Here is a 20,129-nt window from a genome sequence, read left to right as displayed (position 1 = left end):
ACTTTTCTTAGAAGCCTCTCATGAGGAACTTTGTCAAACCCCTTCTGAAAATCCAAGTATACTATATCTACCGGTTCACCTTTATCCACATGTTTATTAACTCCTTCAAAAAAGTGAAGCAGATTTGTGAGATTTGCTGGCTTTGTCCCATTAAACCATTTCTTTTTATATGTTCTGTGATTTTGATGTTTGATGTTTGATGTTTAATGTTTGATGTTTAGAACACTTTCCACTATTTTTCCTGGCACTGAAGTCAGGCTAACCGGTCTGTAGTTACCCGGATCACCCCTGGAGCCCTTTTTAAATATTGGGGTTACATTTGCTATCCTCCAGTCTTCAGGTACAATGGATGATTTTAATGATAAGTTACAAATGGTAACAGTCTTTCAGTAAAATTTATTAGAGATGTGAATCATGTGCCCGATCGTCTTAACGATCGGGTTCGGCTAGAGGGGGGAAAAAAATCTGATCATGGGTGATGTGGGTGATGTGAATCGGAATTGGTTCCGATTCACATCATTATTTTTTTTTTTTTGGTGAGGCCCGACCCTTTAAAATTAACCCTTTACCTTACCCCACCCTCCCGAACCCCCCCAAAACTTTTAACGATTACCTGGTGGTCCAGTGGGGGCACGGGGACCGATCTCCCGCTCTCGGGCCATCGGCGCCATTTTGGCTGCCACTCAAAAATGGCGCCGATGGCCCGATAAAAAAAACCCCCACCCGACCCTTTCAAATGACCCCTTAGCTTCCCCCACCCTCCCGAGCCCCCCAAAACATTTTAAAATTACCTGGTGGTCTAGTGGTGGTCCCGTGAGCGATCTCCCATTCTCGGGCCGTCGGCTGCCACTCATAAAGATGGCGCCGATGGCCCTTTGCCCTTACCATGTGACAGGGGTCCGTGCCATTGGCCGGCTCCTGTCACATGGTAGGAGCACTGGATGGCTGGCGCCATCTTTAAAGATGGCGGCAGCCATCTTTACAATGGCAGGGGCCATCTTTAAATACGGCGGTGGCCATCTTTACGATGGCGGCGACCATCTTTAAAGATGGCGCCGGCCAGCCAGTGCTCCTACCATGTGACAGCAGCCGGCCAATGGCACGGATACCCTGTCATATGGTAAGGGCAAAGGGTGCCTCTAGCTCCGCCCTGTCCCACCCCCAGACTGCCCCCCCCCCCCGGACCACCTGTTTCACTAACTCTGGGACTTACACGCATCCCAGGGGTTTACACACGTGGCCGACACGCGTAAGGCCTAGTCACGCACGTTGGTCTTTTAAAATCCGGCCCTTAGAGAATAGCCACTGCTTATTACTGGCGTTAGTAGCATGGGATTTATCTAATGTTTGGGTACTTGCCAGGTACTTGTAATGTGGATGGGCCACTGTTGGAGACAGGCTGCTGGGCTTGATGGACTCTCAGTCTGACCCAGTATGGCAACTTTTTATGTTCTTATTAGGCATAATTTTACACATTGACTTATACAATCCTGCACTATTTTCTGTGACTTATGTCAGAATGGCTAAAACCAGATCAGGCATGCCTGAACAGAGATTTGAGTTGGCCGAGTCAGAATCTTCATGAAAATTCAGAATGTCTGTAGAAAGTTTCTCCTACCTCCATGTGTTGCTGTGGGAGGCAGGCCTTTGCACTTCATTTTGATTTAAAACTTTTCTTTTTAATTCATAGATTGGGAAAAGGGTGGATGGATGAAATGATGTTATATATTTATTTATTTAAAAATGTTTGTATACTGCTTCTTCATAAAAGAATATTAAAATGGTTCCCAGTAAAACATATATAATAAAATAAAATTGAAAACATTACAAATTGTATATAGCATAAAAGAAAGTTAATACATCCAAATAAAAGTTGAAAATGCATGAACTCACATCAAAGCGGGTGATGGAAAAGGGCTCAAACAGGGACTAATGAATTGAATGCTAAATTGCACAAATAGGTCTTCAGTTGTTTCTTAAATTCTTTGGAGCTGGATTGAAGCCTTAGAGCAGCGGTTCTCAACCTGTGGGTCGCGACCCCGGCAGGGGTCGAACGACCAAAACACAGGGGTCGCCTAAAGCAGGGGTCCCCAACCACCGGTCCGCGGACCAGTACCGGGCCGTTGGGGTCTTTTGCCGGTCCGCGGCGCCGCGGCTGCTGCGGGGAGGCGGGGCGAAGCTGGAGACCTGCCTCCTCCAACCCCAAAAGGGAAGAGACATGGCCCAAAAAGTTAGCGCGTCGCAGTGAAGTATGTTGCTGGAGCCGCCCAGGCAGGAAGGAGGTGTATCAGCCACTGCAGGTGCTCCTCCTACTTCCTTCCTGCCCCGGAAGACAAATGTTGCCAGAGCCGCACGGGCAGGAAGGAGGAGGCGCGTCAGCCGCGTGGGTAGAAGAGGCCCTTCAGCCGCGTGCAGAAGAGGCGCTTCAGCCGCGTGCAGAAGAGGAGCAGCGGGGCCGGGAAGACTAGGGCCGCTGCAGAGCCCATCCTGTGGCAACCCGTAAAGAAGAGGCCCAGAGGTGAGAGAGAGGTGTGTGCGAGTATGAGATGAGTTGAGAGATTGTGTGTGAGAGTGAATTGAGAGACTGTGTGTGTTTGCAGAGACAGCATGTAAGAGCCTCTGTGTGTGTGAAAGAGACAGCATGTGACAGTGAGAGCCTGTGCTTGAGCAAGGCAGCATGTGGGGGTGTGAGAGAGCCTGTGTGTGAGACTCAGACAGCCTGTGCCAGTGAGAGACTGTGTGTATGAATGATTGCATGAGAGAGAGAGCATGTGACAGTGAGATCCTGTGTGTGTATGTGTGTGAGAGAGAAATGCATGTAAGAATGAGAACCTGACTGTGTGTTTGAGGGAAGAAGACAGGTGGAGAGAAAAGAAACAGAAAAAAAGGCAATATAAAAGGAAATGGCAAAAAAATAAAGGGAAGCAGATGTAAAAAAAAATAAATTACTTTTTACTGATTGGCACATGTAATCTTTGGGAATGTGCAAGAGTAGCACTTTCTCTATGCGGATCTCACAATGTACGAGATCAACATGGAGGAAGTGGAGACCCAGGGGGCCTGCACAGAGGAGGCAGCAGAATGGGCTTCAGTGCCAATAGCAGCAATCAGCGCCTCCCCAATAGCCACGTGGCAGTAATTAGATTAATTGTTTGACTCAGCTGGAGGTGACAAAGTATGAAGTGGGATGTGAAATCAGCTTGATCTGGTGGAGAATTAGGATTGCTGTTACACATGAACTGTATTTGGCAAACATAAAGGGAGCCAGGATAATCAATTGAAGCCTGCAGCTGAGGACTGATTCATTATGACTCATGTAGAAATTAGTGCATTTTCCAGATTAGTCTGCATAACACAATTCTCAACATTCAGCATTATTTCTGCTGCATAGAGTTTTATCTGAGAGGCTCTGAGGTTGTGAGGGAGCCAGTAAGAGTGAGAGCATGAGTGTGTATGAGAAAATCCAGGGGAGTAAGAGTGTGTGTGAGTGGGGGGGGGGGGGGGAGAGAGTGTCTTACACCCTGAGAGTGTATCAGTGTCTGTGAGAGCGAGAGGTTAAGGTGGATATAAGAGCATGAATGTGTATGTATGTGACAGTGTATGTGTGAGAGAGAATGGACATGTGAGTCTGTGTGAGAGAGAGAGGATAACCTCCTAATCCTCGACAATATCAGGGTGACTGGAAATCAAGAGCTCCCATGTATGGACAGCAGGGGCTTTTTAAAATCCTTATTAGTTTTAATTATTGTGTGTTATTTGATATATGTGCTGTTTTGAAATATTATTGGTGTTTGGGAAATTATAAAAATGTATATGATTTTAATTAATAGAAATTCTATTTATCAGTAATTTTAAAATATTCTTTTATTAGTACAGTTTTACTATTATAACTGATGCTTTATGTTTCTTAATTTTATTGTTTTATGACGAATGGTGGTTCTGTTTATAAATGTCATAATAAATAAGTATGCACTAAAATCCAACCCCATCCATAACCCCGCCCCCATATGACCAAAGCCCCGCCCTCGCCCCGCCCTCGCAGGGCGAGGGCGGGGCGAGGGGTCACCGCAACATGAGGAACTGTATTTCGGGGTCACGGCATTAGAAAGGTTGAGAACCACTGCCTTAGAGACTCAGGGAGGGAGTTCCATAGTATGGGACCTGCGGCCGAGAAGGCGTGCTTTCTTGTTGGGTCTAATCTGCCTGTTCTTGTGGAGGGTATTTCATGGGGACTTTTATAGAAACATAGAAATGACGGCAAAAGAAGACCAAACGGCCCATCCAGTCTGCCCAGCAAGCTTTTGTTTAGTGAACGAAGATGGCGGGTCGGTTAATAAATATGTAAGCTTGTGCATAACAAAATCGAGGAATTCTTATAGAGGGGGTTGTGACTAATGGTAAGGATTTTATATTAAATGTGGTAGGAAATGGGAAGCCAATGAAAGGTGTAAAGAACTGGGGTTATGTGATTGCGGTGTTTTGCAGCTGCATTTTGTATCAGTTGTAGGGGAAGAATAGCAGTAGATGGGAGACTGAGGTATAGGGCGTTACAATAATCAGCCCTGAAGAATAAGGGCTTGTAATACAGAACACAAGTAATGAGGGTACAATAGTGGTTTAAGACACTTTAATAAATGAATCTTAATGACATTTTTACCAATGCAGAAATGTTGTGGGACAGTGATAAGGCAGAGACAAGAGTAACTCCAAGGTTACGGGCTTTCGTAGTATTGGAAAATGAATAATTATCAGGGTGCAGATGATTTTGTAAATTATGAGAGACAAAGCTTGAAAAGGCAGACATTTCTTTCTTTCTCCATCAGCACACAGCACTGCAAACAATACAGACATTACAACAGACTGCATCAAGGGGCAAGGAGAGGGCTATCGAGGTGTAGTGAACACCATATATAGTGGAATCCAGTGCCAGCGCTGGGACTCTCAGTATCCACACCAGCACAACTTCACTCCTGAGAACTACAAATGCAAGTGAGTAGTACAGTAGCAAGAAATGTGCATTGTTTTTAAGCTTATTTGTAATAGGGCTTTCCATTAAAATATTTGTGAATAGATTGCTTCACTAAGGATTTTATCTCTGGGTCTATGGAATTAAAGCTTAGAGGTCAATATTGAAAATATCTCTACAACTAACTTAAGGACTTAGGTGCTTAGACCTGCCTAAAATTTCCCCCAATTGAGTACCTAAACTTAGGCACCAGTTTTTAATAGAAGTCTACATTTAAGTGCTTAAAACGTGTGCAAGGTTGCAAGAAGTAAGTTAGGCACTTAGTGGTAGGCATCTAGTTAGGGCTCTTAAATGTAGGTGATGAAATAATAGGCCTAATTCATGTATGTCAGTTTTACAAGCCTAAGGCCTGGATTTATCAAAATGCGATAAGTATCGCATGTGATAGCAAAAGGAAACTCACCCAAAGATGAGATTTGCGCAATGTTCTCTCCACCTAGCTTGATGTTACCCAGGTAGAGTGTCCATCAAGCTAGGCTGAGAGAACCTTGCACAAATATCATCTTTGGGTGAGTTTTCTCACTCTGAAGGTCATCAAATCTTCACAAGAGACCACTGTTCTGTTCGTACGTCTCATGTTGAATGTCAAAGTGGCCCCTAACCCCTACACTAATACCTAAACCTCACCTCGAGTTACTAGGTGGGCCTCCTCTAGGGATATAAATACCTATCTAGGGTTAGGGCATTATAGTTAGTTTCTCTCTCTCTCTCTCTCTCTCTCTCTCTCTCTCTCTCTCTCTCTCTCTCTCTCTCTCTCTCTCTCTCTCTCTCTCTCTCTCAGAATACCTGTCTAATCACTTCAAAGCTTGCAATGCAGTATGATGAATCTAGATCATAGCTCTTTTTTTCAGTATTGACCTCATAGTAAATCAGGCGCATAATATCCTTATTGGTTCCTAATACTTTGTCATTGTGCAATATTTTCCCATCTAGTGATGAGAAGTATCTGATGCCAAGCATTCTTCTAACAAGCTCTGGTCACCTTTCTTCTTTAGTATTAGTTTGAAAGGTAAAGAGGCTTGCCAACAGGAAATGTCTTATACAGATTATTTATTTATCTATATTGGAAGGTCAGCCTGGGCTGAGTCCAGGGCTGGCCACAATAACATGGGCTCCTGGCCCCAGTCACCCCCTTTTCTCTCACCTTCCCTCTCATCTTTCCTCATTGACTGGGCCTATTAGCAATTCAGGTAGTGGGGAGGGGAGGGGAGGGATAACGGGTGATTAGAATAATAGGGTGGAGGAGAGTCGGGGGAAGGTTCCTGCTCTTGTTCCAAATGATTCCAAGTGAAGAAGTCTATCTGCTGGTTAGTTCAGCGGAGGGGGGGGGGGGGGGGGCAAAGTATTGTGGGAACTTGGAGATGTAGGCGGTTGTGATAATGGACTGGGTGAGGGGTCCTCCCTGCCTCTTTTTGCCACTCAGAAGGTGGCTCCCTCCCATCCTCTTTCTCTTTTGGCCTTTATTTTGCTTTGTTTATGATTCACCTTTATTGTTTGGTGTGGTCTTCTTTGTCACAGCGTGATGGTACCTGAGATTTGGATCTTTGCAGATTCATGGAACAGGAGTTCTTTGATTGTTGGGAGTATCTGGTTGACTGGGTACAGTCATCCCAGGTGAGGGTATCTTGCTAGATGTGGTGGGTGCCTTATGCAGGAGGGTGCAGTTCTGTGCCTACATGTTGGGTGACCAGAGGTTAGAATCTCCTACTTGGGCATGGCAGAATACTCAGACAAACAATGTTGGGATTGTTGCCATTTGTTCAGGTACAGCATGTTAATAAAGCTTTGGCCTTTGACCCCCAAAGTTTGTCAGTATTTTTCTTCACAGTGGTGTTTTCGTTTGTGCAAGAGGATGGGTGTGGAGTGAGTTGAACAGCCTGGGATACCCATGTTTTCATTTGATATTATGTCTTTTCTTTGGGGAAGGTATAAGATACTAACCGTGCATGTGCATATAAATTCAGTAAACAAATGATCACCCAGTAAGTGTCTTAGGGCCTCATTTTCCAATATCGCATTGGTAACGCAGTAGGGGGCATTACCAATGCAAATGAGGCTTCTTTCATGCAGTGGGGAAACATCGCCGCACGCGATGTTTTCGCAAATGGCGAGAGAGAGCCTTACTATAGTGCCTATGCCCTAGACAGGTATTTGACTCCCTATGGGAGGGCCACCTACTAACTCGGGGTGGGGATTAGGTATGAGCGTCGGGGGTTGGGGGCCACTTTCGCATTCCACATGAGACCTACGGACAGAACAGTGCTCTCTAGTGCAGATTTGCTGGCCGTCGGAGTGAGGACGCTCACTCCAAGAAGTGGTTTGGGCAACATTCTCTCCACCTAGCTTGTTGTTGCCCAGGTAGAGTGTCCATCAAGCTAGGTGGAGAGAACGTTGCCCAAACCACTTCTTGGAGTGAGCGTCCTCACTCCGACGGCCAGCAAATCTGCACTAGAGACCACTGTTCTGTCCGTAGGTCTCATGTGGAATGCGAAAGTGGCCCCCAACCCCCGACGCTCATACCTAATCCCCACCCCGAGTTAGTAGGTGGCCCTCCCATAGGGAGTCAAATACCTGTGTAGGGCATAGGCACTATAGTAAGTCAGTCTCTCTCTCTCTCTCTCTCTCTCTCTCTCTCTCTCTCTCTCTCTCTCTCTCTCTCTCTCTCTCTCTCTCTCTCTCTCTCTCTCTCTCTCTCTCTCTCTGAGAAACAGGGTGTCTGGGACTATCGTGGACCACGATAACCCTTAGTGGCCCTGTAATGCAAATCTCAGGGTTGTAGCTATTATCCGCGATAGCAGCCGCGCTAACACTGCGGCTGTTTTGCCGCACACGATAGCTTTGCATAAACTCCGCCCCCTGACAAATTCGCAAATCGCGATAACAGCTGTTATCGCGATTTGCGAATTTATCGTGCGCGGTAAACTCCTTTGAAAATGAGGCCCTTAGTGATCTTAAATAATAATTTTGTACAGGTATTCAGAGGGCTAGCCAAGTTAGTCTGGTGTAGCAAAAGTAAACAAAGTGGTGGGCACCTTATATAGAGGCATGAGCTTTGGAAGACATAGTTCAATTTGTCAGATGTATGAAATGAAGTGCAGAGGTGTGCAAAATATATGGGAATGGGGGATGCCAGATATAGAATTAGCCAGATAGGGTATGGAAACAGAGTGTTAATAGCATGATAGTCCACACTACTGACAACTGAGGTAGAATTATCTGAGAACAATTAAGTTCATAGATAACTGTAGTGAGCCATTAAGCCATTGTCTGTATTCAGAAGTTATCAGTAGTCTGGACTATAATGCTATTTTATAAAATATATATTTTATGTGTCTAAGCAGCTAATAAGATGTTCAACTTTTACCTCAAAGAATGGAAAACCTACACACATTTATTTAAATAATGCTAAGTATTCTAATCGTTCCTTTGTGCATCTGATCTTCTGTTAGTCCTGAATATTTACCAGGTCAGGCAGCAAAAGCATAATTTAACTTAGGTTTGTTTGTAATTAAAATTTCTGGTTTTCCATTTTCATGGCTAAATATAGATACAGATAAAAAGGAAGTCTCAATTTCCTCTGTATTTATATTTATCAGCAAAACAAATGTGGCTGAGCAACAGTGAAGGAAACAATTGAGGGTGAGCAGTCCTAGAGAAGGAGAGATACCATGCATCTTTCTCATTCCTGTCACTCCTGCTGCTGTCAATTGGGCAAGCAATGCAATGATTTGATTTGGGTCAGTGAGTGATAGCAGACTGGACATAAACAATACTAGAAGTAAACACATATAAAGGAAAAGCAAGATTATTCCTTTTAGGCATTGGCTGTAATATACAACTCACCACATGAGAAGAAACACAAAAAGTGAAGAAATAAAGGGAGAACAATCTTGCAATTGACTCATTGTTTTAACTAGATAAATCATTATATGTGGAAATGGACAAAAACTCATGCTAAAAACGTATATGGAAAAATACAGATGGAAAAGCAGAACATAATAATGAGCTTGACAATTCATGCATTTGTTTCGCAGGTCACCAAAATTAATTTTGTTCATTTCAGTTGACATTTTTTTTTCCATTTATTTGTTCCCTTCATTCATTCATTTCCCATTAAAATTAATGGGAGCAGCAATGCAGCCTATTTTGGGCTCCAAAATTGGGGATTTTTAATCAATTATAATGAAACATATGGGTAGACATCATCAGAAGTGGCAAGAACTTTCTAACACTATGTCAAAGTGACATCAAAAGTTGCATGAATAACCCAAGGCATGTACTGAACTTTCACGGCATGACCATTATCTGATATTGTTGCACCGGAGGTGGACTCTTGGGCTGAGATGGGGGTTGACGCAACCCGTAGGCAGGGACCTATGGGTCCCCACCATTGGCAGGCAGAGTGGGATGATGAACAGAGGCCAACTGGAGCTTTACCAATACTAGCCCTTGTTCTTCGTAAACTAAAAAGTCATGGGATAGGAGGCGATGTCCTTTCGTGGATTACAAACTGGTTAAAAGACAGGAAACAGAGAGTAGGATTAAATTGCCAATTTTCTCAGTGGAAAAGGGTAAACAGTGGAGTGCCTCAGGGATCTGTACTTGGACGGTGCTTTTCAATATATTTATAAATGATCTGGAAAAGAATACGACGAGTGAGGTTATCAAATTTGCAGATGATACCAAATTATTTAGAGTAGTTAAATCACAAGCAGATTGTGATACATTGCAGGAGGACCTTGCAAAACTTGAAGATTGGGCATCTAAATGGCAGATGAAATTTAATGTGGACAAGTGCAAGGTGATGCATATAGGGAAAAATAACCGTTGCTGTAGTTACACGATGTTAGGTTCCATATTAGGAGCTACCACCCAAGAAAGAGCTCTAGGCATCATAGTGGATAATACTTTAAAATCGTCAGCTCAGTGTGCTGCAGCAGTCAAAAAAGCAAATAGAATGTTAGGAATTATTAAGAAGGGAATGGTTAATAAAACAGAAAATGTCATAATGCCTGTATCGCTCCATGGTGAGACCGCACCTTGAATACTGTGTACAATTCTGGTCGCCGCATCTCAAAAAAGATATAGTTGTGATGGAGAAGGTACAGAGAAGGGCAACCAAAATGATAAAGGGGATGGAACAGCTTCCCTATGAGGATAGGCTGAAGAGATTAGGGCTGTTCAGCTTGGAGAAGAGACGGCTGAGGGGGGATATAATAGAGGTTTTTAAGATCATGAGAGGTCTTGAATGAGTAGATGTGACTCGGTTATTTTCACTTTCGAATAATAGAAGGACTAGGGGGCATTCCATGAAGTTAGCAAGTAGCACATTTAAGACTAATCAGAGAAAATTATTTTTCACTCAACGCACAATAAAACTCTGCAGTTTGTTGCCAGAGGATGTGGTGAGTGCAGTTAGTGTAGCTGGGTTCAAAAAAGGTTTGGATAAGTTCTTGGAGGAGAAGTCCATTAATGGCTATTAATCAATTTTACTTAGGGAATAGCCACTGCTATTAATTGCATCAGTAGCATGGGATCTTCTTAGTGTTTGGGTAATTGCCAGGTTCTTGTGGCCTGGTTTTGGCCTCTATTGGAAACAGGATGCTGGGCTTGATGGACCCTTGTTCTGACCCAGCATGGCAATTTCTTATGTTCTTATGGGAGGGGAAGGTGCAGGGTGGAGGAAAGAAAGTTCCCTCCGAGGCCGCTCCGAAATCGGTGCGGCCTCGGAGGGAACAGGCAGCGCGCGCCGGGCTCGGTGCACGCAAGTTGCACAAATGTGCACCCCCTTGCACGCACCGACCCTGGATTTTATAAGATGTGCGCGGCTACGCGCACATCTTATAAAATCCAGCGTACTTTTGTTCGCGGCTGGTGAGCGAACAAAAGTACGCGCTCGCGCAAATTTATAAAATCTACCCCACAGTGTCTGCCCCTTTGAATTATTTCTCTGTTTTTGTCTTCACCATCGCCTCCGGAAGGGCATTCCAGGCTTCCAAACTGTGTGATTTGTAACTGGAAAGGTAGAATGAGGGGCAAGAAGAAGGTAGGGGCCGAGTCGCGCCATGCGGGGAGGGCCCCCCTTTAACATGGCGCTTGCCGAGGGGAGGGCCCCCCCCGCCGGTTTCCTTCCCCCCCCTCCGACGGCGCTCACCTGGGGGACCGGGAGGCCGCGCGGCGGCGCAAGGGCGGCACGGGTCCGGAAGTGGGGCGCGAGCGCAAGTGCGGCCCGGCAAGGCCGCGGCATCGTGGGGGCGGGGGAGGAGCGTGATGACGCGCGCGGCACGGCGAGGCCGCCGCGTCATCGCGCGGGTGACGTCAGCCTCGCTGGTATCGCGAGGCTGGCGCCCCCCCTTTAACCAGCAGCGAGCGCTGAGCCCGGTCTTTTTCCGGGACAGCGCTCGCAATATTCCCCACCCACCCACCCAGACTAGCAGGACTGAAGGGACCGAAGGGGAGGGTCGTGAAGCATAGGGAGCAGTAGGGGCGAGGTTGATGTTAATAAATGTTGTATATGTTTGACATTAGTCGCAGCAGTGGCGGGGGTACCCGAGCCGGAAGGTGGAGGGGGACTTCGAGGACAAGGTCGGAGTGGACCGGAAGTCCTCGGGAAAGAAAAGGGGCGTGTATTGGGCGTGGGCAGCCCGGAGGAATGGCCCCCCGGCTATGGCACGGCAGGGGGCCGTAAGATGGTGGCGGACTGGCTTATCACGGCGGACGCCTGTTTGGAAGCCCGGATCACAGGATCGGTGAACACTGACGGCTCGGGTGCCGGAAATTATAATATGTTAATTTGTGTTAATGAAATTAATAAATGCTGCGGCCTTGTTTTCACCAAAACGGAGTTTGTGTAATATATATTGGGGTCCGGTAAAACGGACGGGGGAGGCGGGGGGACGGACACGGAAGTGCAAGCTGCCCATGTTATAGTTAATCCTTGCTTGGGTGGGAGCACTTAACATCCTGTTTTCGTATCTGGTTTTTTTATTCCTTTTCCCCCTTATGATTATGTGGACCGATGTATTATGATTTGTAATATTGCTTTATATAAATACTTATTTTTTTCATGATCATTCATCTCTCATGGCTTTAATTCATGTATATGATTAAAAACCAATAAATATAATTTAAATAAATAAATGTAGCTGAGCAGAGTTCCTACCCTCCAGAACTCCCTCCTAGTTTAGTTTATTTAAAATGTATATACCACCAAATCATCATATTTCAAAACAGTTTCCAAAGAAGTGGAGACATTCATAATAAAATCAAAAACTGTAAAACATAAGTGAAGCAAAAACAAATACAAACAATGGACAAAAAAATATGGCAGTGCAATTACTACTGTTGAAAAAAGATACATTTTCAGGGCCTTTTTGAATGCCTTAAGCCACGGCTCTGTCCTGATCTCCTTCCCATCAAAACAGAGGGAGCCCTCCAAATCTCCCCCTAACCCACCCGGGAACCCCAGCTGGAGAAGACCTCACCTTCTCTGGCAGAGCTGTTCCCTCGCTGAGCCCTCTACTCTTAGCCAATCCCTTTCAGAATCCAGAAGGACAGAGGGAAGGGTTCTGTTTGGCCCGGTTTATTTTTCTAAGGTGAGAGGGGGAATCCATCAGATCCAATCCGGATCAGACCCTGCATGGCCTGACGTTTTCTTTTAAGGTGAGAGTGAGGAGGTCTGACACGTTTGGGACAGAAGAGAAGGAGGACTTACCAGGCTGACCCACTTGGCCTGGTCTCACCACATCGGGCCAAGGCAGGAGGGACGGAGGTCAGAGAATATTTTTTTTATTTTTATCATAGATTTCAGGTAATGACATGCAAAATGGCATTAAGTTAAAAAAAAAAAAAAGAAAGCTATTTAATTAGCATACTTTTACTTTTTGCTACTGGTCCATTTGCATGTCATTACTTTCCTGCATTCTGAAGGGACCACTTTTTTTTTTTTTTAACATGTTAATTAAATAAATTCTTCCTAAAATCTAACTCCGATCATAGCATGGATTTTATTATATCTACCTCACCATGCCTGAAAATGCTATTTGCAAAAGAAAAGTTATATTTCGATGCCATAATTCTAAATGTATGTTCAAAATTATTCCAACAGAGTTTGCACCCAATTTTAAAACCATGTTTGTTTTATAGGGATTTGAGTGAAAATTACTGTCGAAATCCAGATGGAGCAGAGTCACTCTGGTGTTTCACTGTTGACCCCAATATCCGAATTGGGTATTGCTCCCAAATCCCAAAGTGCGATGTCTTAATTGGACAAGGTAATATATGTGGAGACTGTATGCAAAATCCCTCGCAAGCAGTGACTACAATTGCAATTTTCATAGCTGAAACAATTATCTCTTTACTTGTGATCAGACAGTCAGTAAGGAGCTATAGTTTCAGAAGTGCTGTGTGATTTTACTTATCTATTAGGGATGTGCAGAGCAAAAGTTTAAGTTCATATGTCCATATGTCCAAAGGGGGTCCCATTTGCGGTCAATATGGACATAAACAGAATTCAATGAGTTGAGTATATGTCCATATGTGCAAATACAAATTTAAACCCCTCACCCTCCTTAATCCCCCCCCCCCCAAGACTTACCACAACTCCCTGGTCGTCCAGCAGGGTCAGGACGCCATTTCTGACCAACTTTGCAAGGAGCACGTGACGTTGGCGTCACGTCGGAGTGACACGGCGTCACGTGATTCCCCGCGGGGTCGCTTCCGGGATCCTCGTTCGGCCCAAAAGGAACTTTTGGCCAGCTTGGGGGGGCCTCCTGACACCCCCAAGCTGGCCAAAAGTTCCTTTTGGGCCGAACGAGGATCCCGGAAGCGACCCGCGGGGAATCACGTGACGTCGGCGCCACGTCGGAGTGACGCGGCGTCACGTGATTCCCCGCGAGTTCCCTCCAGCACCCTCGTTCGGCCCCAAAGGAACTTTTGGCCAGCTTGGGGGGGCCTCCTGACCCCCCAAGCTGGCCAAAAGTTCCTTTTGGGCCGAACGAGGATCCCGGAAGCGACCCCGCGAGCGTTCCGGCGCGAACCCGCGGGGAATCACGTGACGCCGCGTCACTCCGACGTGGCGCCGACGTCACGTGCTCCTCGCAAAGGATTTCAGAAATGGCGTCCTCACTCCTCGCTGGATCACCAGGGAGTTGTGGTAAGTCTTTGGGGGGGGATTAAGGAAGGTGAGGGGTTTAAATTTTTATTTTGGATCAACAATCGCGATTTCCAACTTATTCAACATAGCTATGTTGAATAAGTTGGAAATCCGATCGTTTATGTCTCATCACTTTTTTAAGTTAAAAAAAATAAATAAGTAGCGTTTTACATTTATGTTCAATACGAATGCACACCCCTATTATCTATTTATAATTTTAATATAAATACAAACAGAATTAATTCTGTAGCAATAGTCAAGTTATTTTATAACAGAGGCAGAGAAACTGTGCTTAAGTTAAACCAGTTTTGCAAGCAAACTTATTTGTTAAGTCATGAAAACTCCATCAAACGTTCCAATTGTAAGATTTGTAGATAATTAATGTCCAAAACATGGCTGCCAGCGTCTTAGATGGTGCATTAGAGGGATCATGTCTCCCTTAGCCCGAGTAATCTGAATTGTCTCCAATGTAAGTTTAAAATTCGTATGTAAATTGTCAAAGACCTGAAGGATGAAGACCCAGGTTATTTACGAGGAAAGTTGATCACCTTAAACATTTCTTCCAAAAGTGTTGCTGTTTTACAACATATAAGGGGGTGTGGCTTTTCCGTTATAGCACTAGGATTATGGAATGTCTTCCTAGAGCGGTCAGGGTCTTAGGGCCTTATTTTCTAAAGTATCGCAGACCTGCGATACTTTAGAAGATGAGGGGAGGGGGGCCGAAACGCGGGGGGGCAACCTACCTTTTCGCTGTCCGTGGCGTCGGTGCAGAGTCGGCCCCAGTGACGCCCCGACTCCTCCTCTTCCGGGGCCGACTCCGCCCCCATCCTGGTATCGCACGCAATAAGGGACTTTTTGCGTGCGAGCGTCTTGGAAAATGAGGCCCTTAGAGAGTTATCTGGTCTTCCATAAACAGTCTGTCGCTGTGGACAATCCCCCCCCCCCCCCCACCGAGCCCCACTGTGAGGGAACGGGGGCAGTGGTAGGGGTAGGGGTAGGATTAGGGCAGGAACATTCCGGTACATGGGGTGCTTTACCCACCAGCTGCCATGGGCTTTTCTTTTTCAATGGCTTGAAAGTCCATGGGCCAGCAAACCTTGTGGCTTCCTTGGTTTTTCTTCACTATGATCACCTCTAGCAAAGAACAAGTTTTCCAGCGATACTGAAGGAATTCTTTCATCAAGATATCTGCTGCTCCTTTATGTTAATTTACAGTATTTGTGATGCATGCACTTTCCAGGATCCATTGCATAATTATCCTTTCTGCATTTATTTCTAGATTGCTATCATGGGAATGGGAACAGTTACAAGGGGAACGTGGCAACTACAAGATTTAAACTGACCTGTGCAATGTGGGACAAGAATATGGAAGACTTGAAAAGGTGAAATTAGTGTGAATAAGGTGACTGTGTGCAGCACATGCGTGTGCTTTGCTCTGATGTATGCATGTGGACTGAGGATACAGTACATGATGGCTCTACAAGGGTCAGTAGTGCTCTGATGCGAGCTGAATGTGCTCAGCTCTGCTGTTGCAATGTCATTTGGGAGATGTCTGCATATTCTGTAATCTAAGCAAGGTGGGAGAAAGCCTTCAGAAGTCATTAGTGGTCCTTCCAGTCCTGAATGCTTCTAATAAGTCACAGTAGGGATGGATATCTGAATTCAGAAATGTGTGGCAGCAGTATGTGAGTATACTCATTTCTTGTCAGTCATGAAAAATGATCAATAACAAAGTTAAAATTCAAATCTCCACTAACATATCTGCAACCAGTCCAAGGGGGTTATTTTCTATCCCTATCGCACGCGAAAAGTCTCTTTTCGCGTGAGATAGCTAGATAGGGGCGGAGTCAGGGCGGCGTCAGGACCGGAAGAGGAGGAGTTGGGGAGGCGTCAGGGCAGACGCCGCGGAAACTTCGCTGGTGGCGATAAGGTAAGACCCATTATCGCCGCCATAGCGCGCCCAATAGCACCACCTTTCACGGCGGCGCTATTGGGTGCAAAAGCTGGTAGCAATAACACTGCGGTGGTGCAATCACTGCCGGCTTTCGCAGGCCCGCCCCCCGCTTCACCCCCTGCCCCCCCCCCCCCCCCCCCCGTTACCACGCAATTCAGAAAACTTTGCGAAGATAGAAAATCCAGACCTAAATTAGCAAAAATATTCTCAAGAGGATCCAACAAATTCCTCCTGGCTCGTAGGCTTCCAGCTCATTTGTAAACATTGCCAGAAGTCTTCATCTGTAATTATGTAGGACATTCTCTCTTACTTTTCTATCCCCTTCCAACTTAGCCCAGCATCAAGGTGACAGTCCTTGGCTAGGGCCACAAGCCATGACTTCCTTCTGAGCCTGGCTAGTATGAGTGTGCATCCACCGACTCTGCAACAACCCCAGCCCCAGCAGTCCAGGGGCAATCAAATGCCGGTCCTCAGCACTGGCGCCATTCCTATTCCCTATCCAATTACTACATTTTAAACACTGAAAAGATGAATGGCTTGTGAATGTAGCGAGCTAGGTAAATTTGGCCATTCTTCTCTTGTTTCATTGCTCACCACACAGTACAACTATTCCCAGAAAAAACATATTTTCTGCAACATTTTATTACAAAAGCAAAAAGCTGTGGTCTTTGTTGCCAGTTTTGCTTTTAGCACATCTGTAAAGTACATCTAGCCCTTAGGATCTGACGTTTCTGATGTAATCCTTGTTGGCTTTATGCCTGCTGCAGTTTCTGTCACTGATCTTTCACTGTCACCATAGTTATAGGTCTGATAACATTTCCTTGTTAATGTGCAGTTAGCAGAGTGCTGAAGAAAAGCCATTCTCATTCTGAATATGTGCACCAGTGGTCCATCCCAAAACATTGAGCAAGTCAAAGAGGAAAATTCTTTAAATTAATTTTCAATTACTTTTATGCTCATGTAAGATTTTAAGTCCACTTTTCATAAGGGGAGCCTTTGAAAATTTAGAGGCATGAACACAGCAGATATTTGTGTTCCCCTGCATGGGAGTAGGTGCAGAGTAAGCACCGGAAAGTCTGTGTGGTGATTTGGAAATGAAACCACCAAGCATGAATTCTCTCCCTGATCAGGCCCCATCCCCTTTTCCCTCAAAGGCAAAAGTATGCAGGTGTCAAGGGATCCCTGAGCTGAAACATGGACAGGGATCCCCTCTGAACTGGGGATCCCGGGGCTCGCTGCTGGGAACGCCTGCTGGATAAAGACCAGGACCGAGGTTAGCTTCATCTCACTCTACCTTAACAGCAGGAAACCAGAGTCGATCAGCAAATACAGTCCCAGAAATCCCATAGCAGGCAAGGAAGTAATGCAGGCAACTAGGAAAATAAAGGACTGAAACCAGGAAGCAGGGGGCGCCCAGATAATAAATCAACGAACCGGCGGGGAACACAGCCTGAGGTGCGGTAGAAATACCCAGATCAATAAGGGCTGCTCTCTGCTGGGCCAGTCAGGACAAGCAAACACCTGCACGTTCATCACCTGCACAGCGGAAGTGCACTTCCTGGAGGAGCAGCTGGGAAACGGGCATTAACGGGAGCAACATTCAGAGCAAAGGTTTACATGAGGAAGCGCCTGCACGTTCATCACCTGCACAGCGGAAGTGCACTTCCTGGAGGAGCAGCTGGGAAACGGGCATTAACGGGAGGAGGCAACATTCAGAGCAAAGGTTTACAGGACAAGCAAACACCTGCACATTCATCACCTGCACAGCGGAAGTGCACTTCCTGGAGGAGCAGCTGGGAAACGGGCATTAACGGGAGCAACATTCAGAGCAAAGGTTTACATGAGGAAGCGCCTGCACGTTCATCACCTGCACAGCGGAACTGCACTTCCTGGAGGAGCATCTGGGAAACGGGCATTAACGGGAGGAGGCAACATTCAGAGCAAAGGTTTACAGGACAAGCAAACGCCTGCACGTTCATCACCTGCACAGCGGAAGTGCACTTCCTGGAGGAGCAGGCTGGGAAACGGGCATTAACGGGAGGAGGCAACATTCAGAGCAAAGGTTTACAGGACAAGCAAACGCCTGCACGTTCATCACCTGCACAGCGGAAGTGCACTTCCTGGAGGAGCAGGCTGGGAAATGGGCATTAACGGGAGGAGGCAACATTCAGAGCAAAGGTTTACATGAGGAAACACGTTTATCTGCGTAAGAACCTGTGACTCTTGCCCCCTACCTTAATGCATCTTTAGTATTTTGGAATTTTCAAATCTGGGTTAAAGAAATGCTGTTCTGAACATGTGCTGTACGACAGAAAGGTACAAAAACCACCTGTGGCATTGTGAGACATCTACGTGATCTGTGACACATGAATGTGCTTGCTCAGTTCCAGATGTGCCAGAACCCAATCTCCTGTTTGCATGATTACTTTTTGAGATTTGATTGTGTCTGTATCTTTCTCTGTCAGGTGTATTACATTCAGGGCAAATCTCAGTTAGCATTTCCTTAAGTAAGTTACAAAGCCAATGGATTGAAATGGATTTCAAAGTAGAGAGAGAATGATACAGCTTTTGCGATTCAGAATTACAATTTTGGTCAATAGGCAATGGGATTGTTTATCATATGGCATTTTGCAATCTGGCTAAAAATTGTAAAACGCAAATGCACCAAAATACATTCAAAACATGTAAACTCAAATCCAAATACCTGACATTCCATTTAACAAAGCCCAAGAAAAAGCAGAGGAGCTTGCCCTCTTCTTCAACAACAAAATAGCCAACCTTCTTTCTAAGAATTCGCTCATTACCTCTTCCCCTCACAGTACCTTTATACACCATAACAAAAACATCTCACTCAATTCATTTGAACCCACTACAACTTCGGAGATCCTTAGAATACTGAAAAATATGAAACCATCGACACACTCATTAGACCAAATCCCTTCCAAATTACTCCTCCTTATTCCGGACACCATATCCAAAGCTCTGACAGACATAATCAACTGCTCTTTATCTAAAGGACTCTACCCTGATGACCTCAAAATGGCATCAATCAAACCGCTCTTAAAAAAACCAAAGTTAGACCCAGACGACCCCTCCAACTTTCGCCCTATCTCAAACCTCCCATTCATTGCTAAAGTCATGGAAAAACTGGTTAACTCTCAATTATCAGACTACCTGGAAGACCACAAAATTCTCTACCCTTCACAATATGGCTTCAGGAAATCGTTAAGTACAGAATCTCTACTAATTTCCTTAATAGACTACCTCACCCTAGGCCTAGACAAAGGCCAGTCCTACCTTTTGATTCTCTTGGACCTCTCAGCCGCCTTTGATACTGTTAACCACTCCATGCTCCTAAACCAACTATTGAACATCGGCATAACAGGCTCTGCACTATCCTGGTTCCACTCATTCTTAAAAAACAGAGGCTTCAAGGTAAAAATTCACAGCAAAGAATCTAAACGCTACCCTTCATCTCAAGGAGTTCCCCAAGGTTCATCCCTCTCACCCACCCTCTTTAACATTTACCTCCTCCCTCTCTGCCAGCTATTAACCAACTTGAACCTTAAACACTACCTTTATGCCGACGATGTCCAAATTGTGATACCAATCAAAGAATCCATTAAAAAAAACCCTCGATCTTTGGGATTATTGTCTGCAAGAAATCAACTCCCTCCTTTCCAGTATGAATTTAATCCTAAATTCCTCAAAAACGGAACTCCTTCTCATATCCTCTGAGATCTGCCACACCCCCACAATTCCTCAAACTAATTTACAAACAACAAAAGTAAGAGATTTGGGCGCAATCATCGATAATAGGCTTAACTTAAAAGCTTTCATAAACCAAACTACTAAAGACTGCTTTCATAAACTACATGTTCTAAAAAGAATAAGACCACTGTTCCACAACCATGACTACAGGACTATCCTACAAGCAATAATCTTCTCCAAGTTAGACTATTGCAATTCTTTATTATTAGGTATCCCATCAGCTC

General features: G+C 45.2%; 1 protein-coding gene across 1 annotated transcript in view; it reads left to right on the top strand.

Annotated features, from left to right (window-relative positions):
* Window positions 1–20,129, top strand: part of LOC115098991 (hepatocyte growth factor-like) — a 141,545-nt gene that overhangs the window by 33,677 nt on the left and 87,739 nt on the right. The window contains exons 6-8 of the mRNA XM_029616202.1: window positions 4,824–4,989; window positions 13,172–13,299; window positions 15,460–15,562. Of these exons, the coding sequence (XP_029472062.1) occupies window positions 4,824–4,989; window positions 13,172–13,299; window positions 15,460–15,562 (397 nt within the window). The remainder of the gene's footprint in view (window positions 1–4,823; window positions 4,990–13,171; window positions 13,300–15,459; window positions 15,563–20,129) is intronic.

This window comes from Rhinatrema bivittatum, chromosome 9 (genome assembly GCF_901001135.1).
Source record: "Rhinatrema bivittatum chromosome 9, aRhiBiv1.1, whole genome shotgun sequence".
NCBI lineage: Eukaryota > Metazoa > Chordata > Amphibia > Gymnophiona > Rhinatrematidae > Rhinatrema > Rhinatrema bivittatum.
Note: the sequence above shows the minus strand (reverse complement) of the source record. Positions and strands in the feature narration are given on the sequence as shown.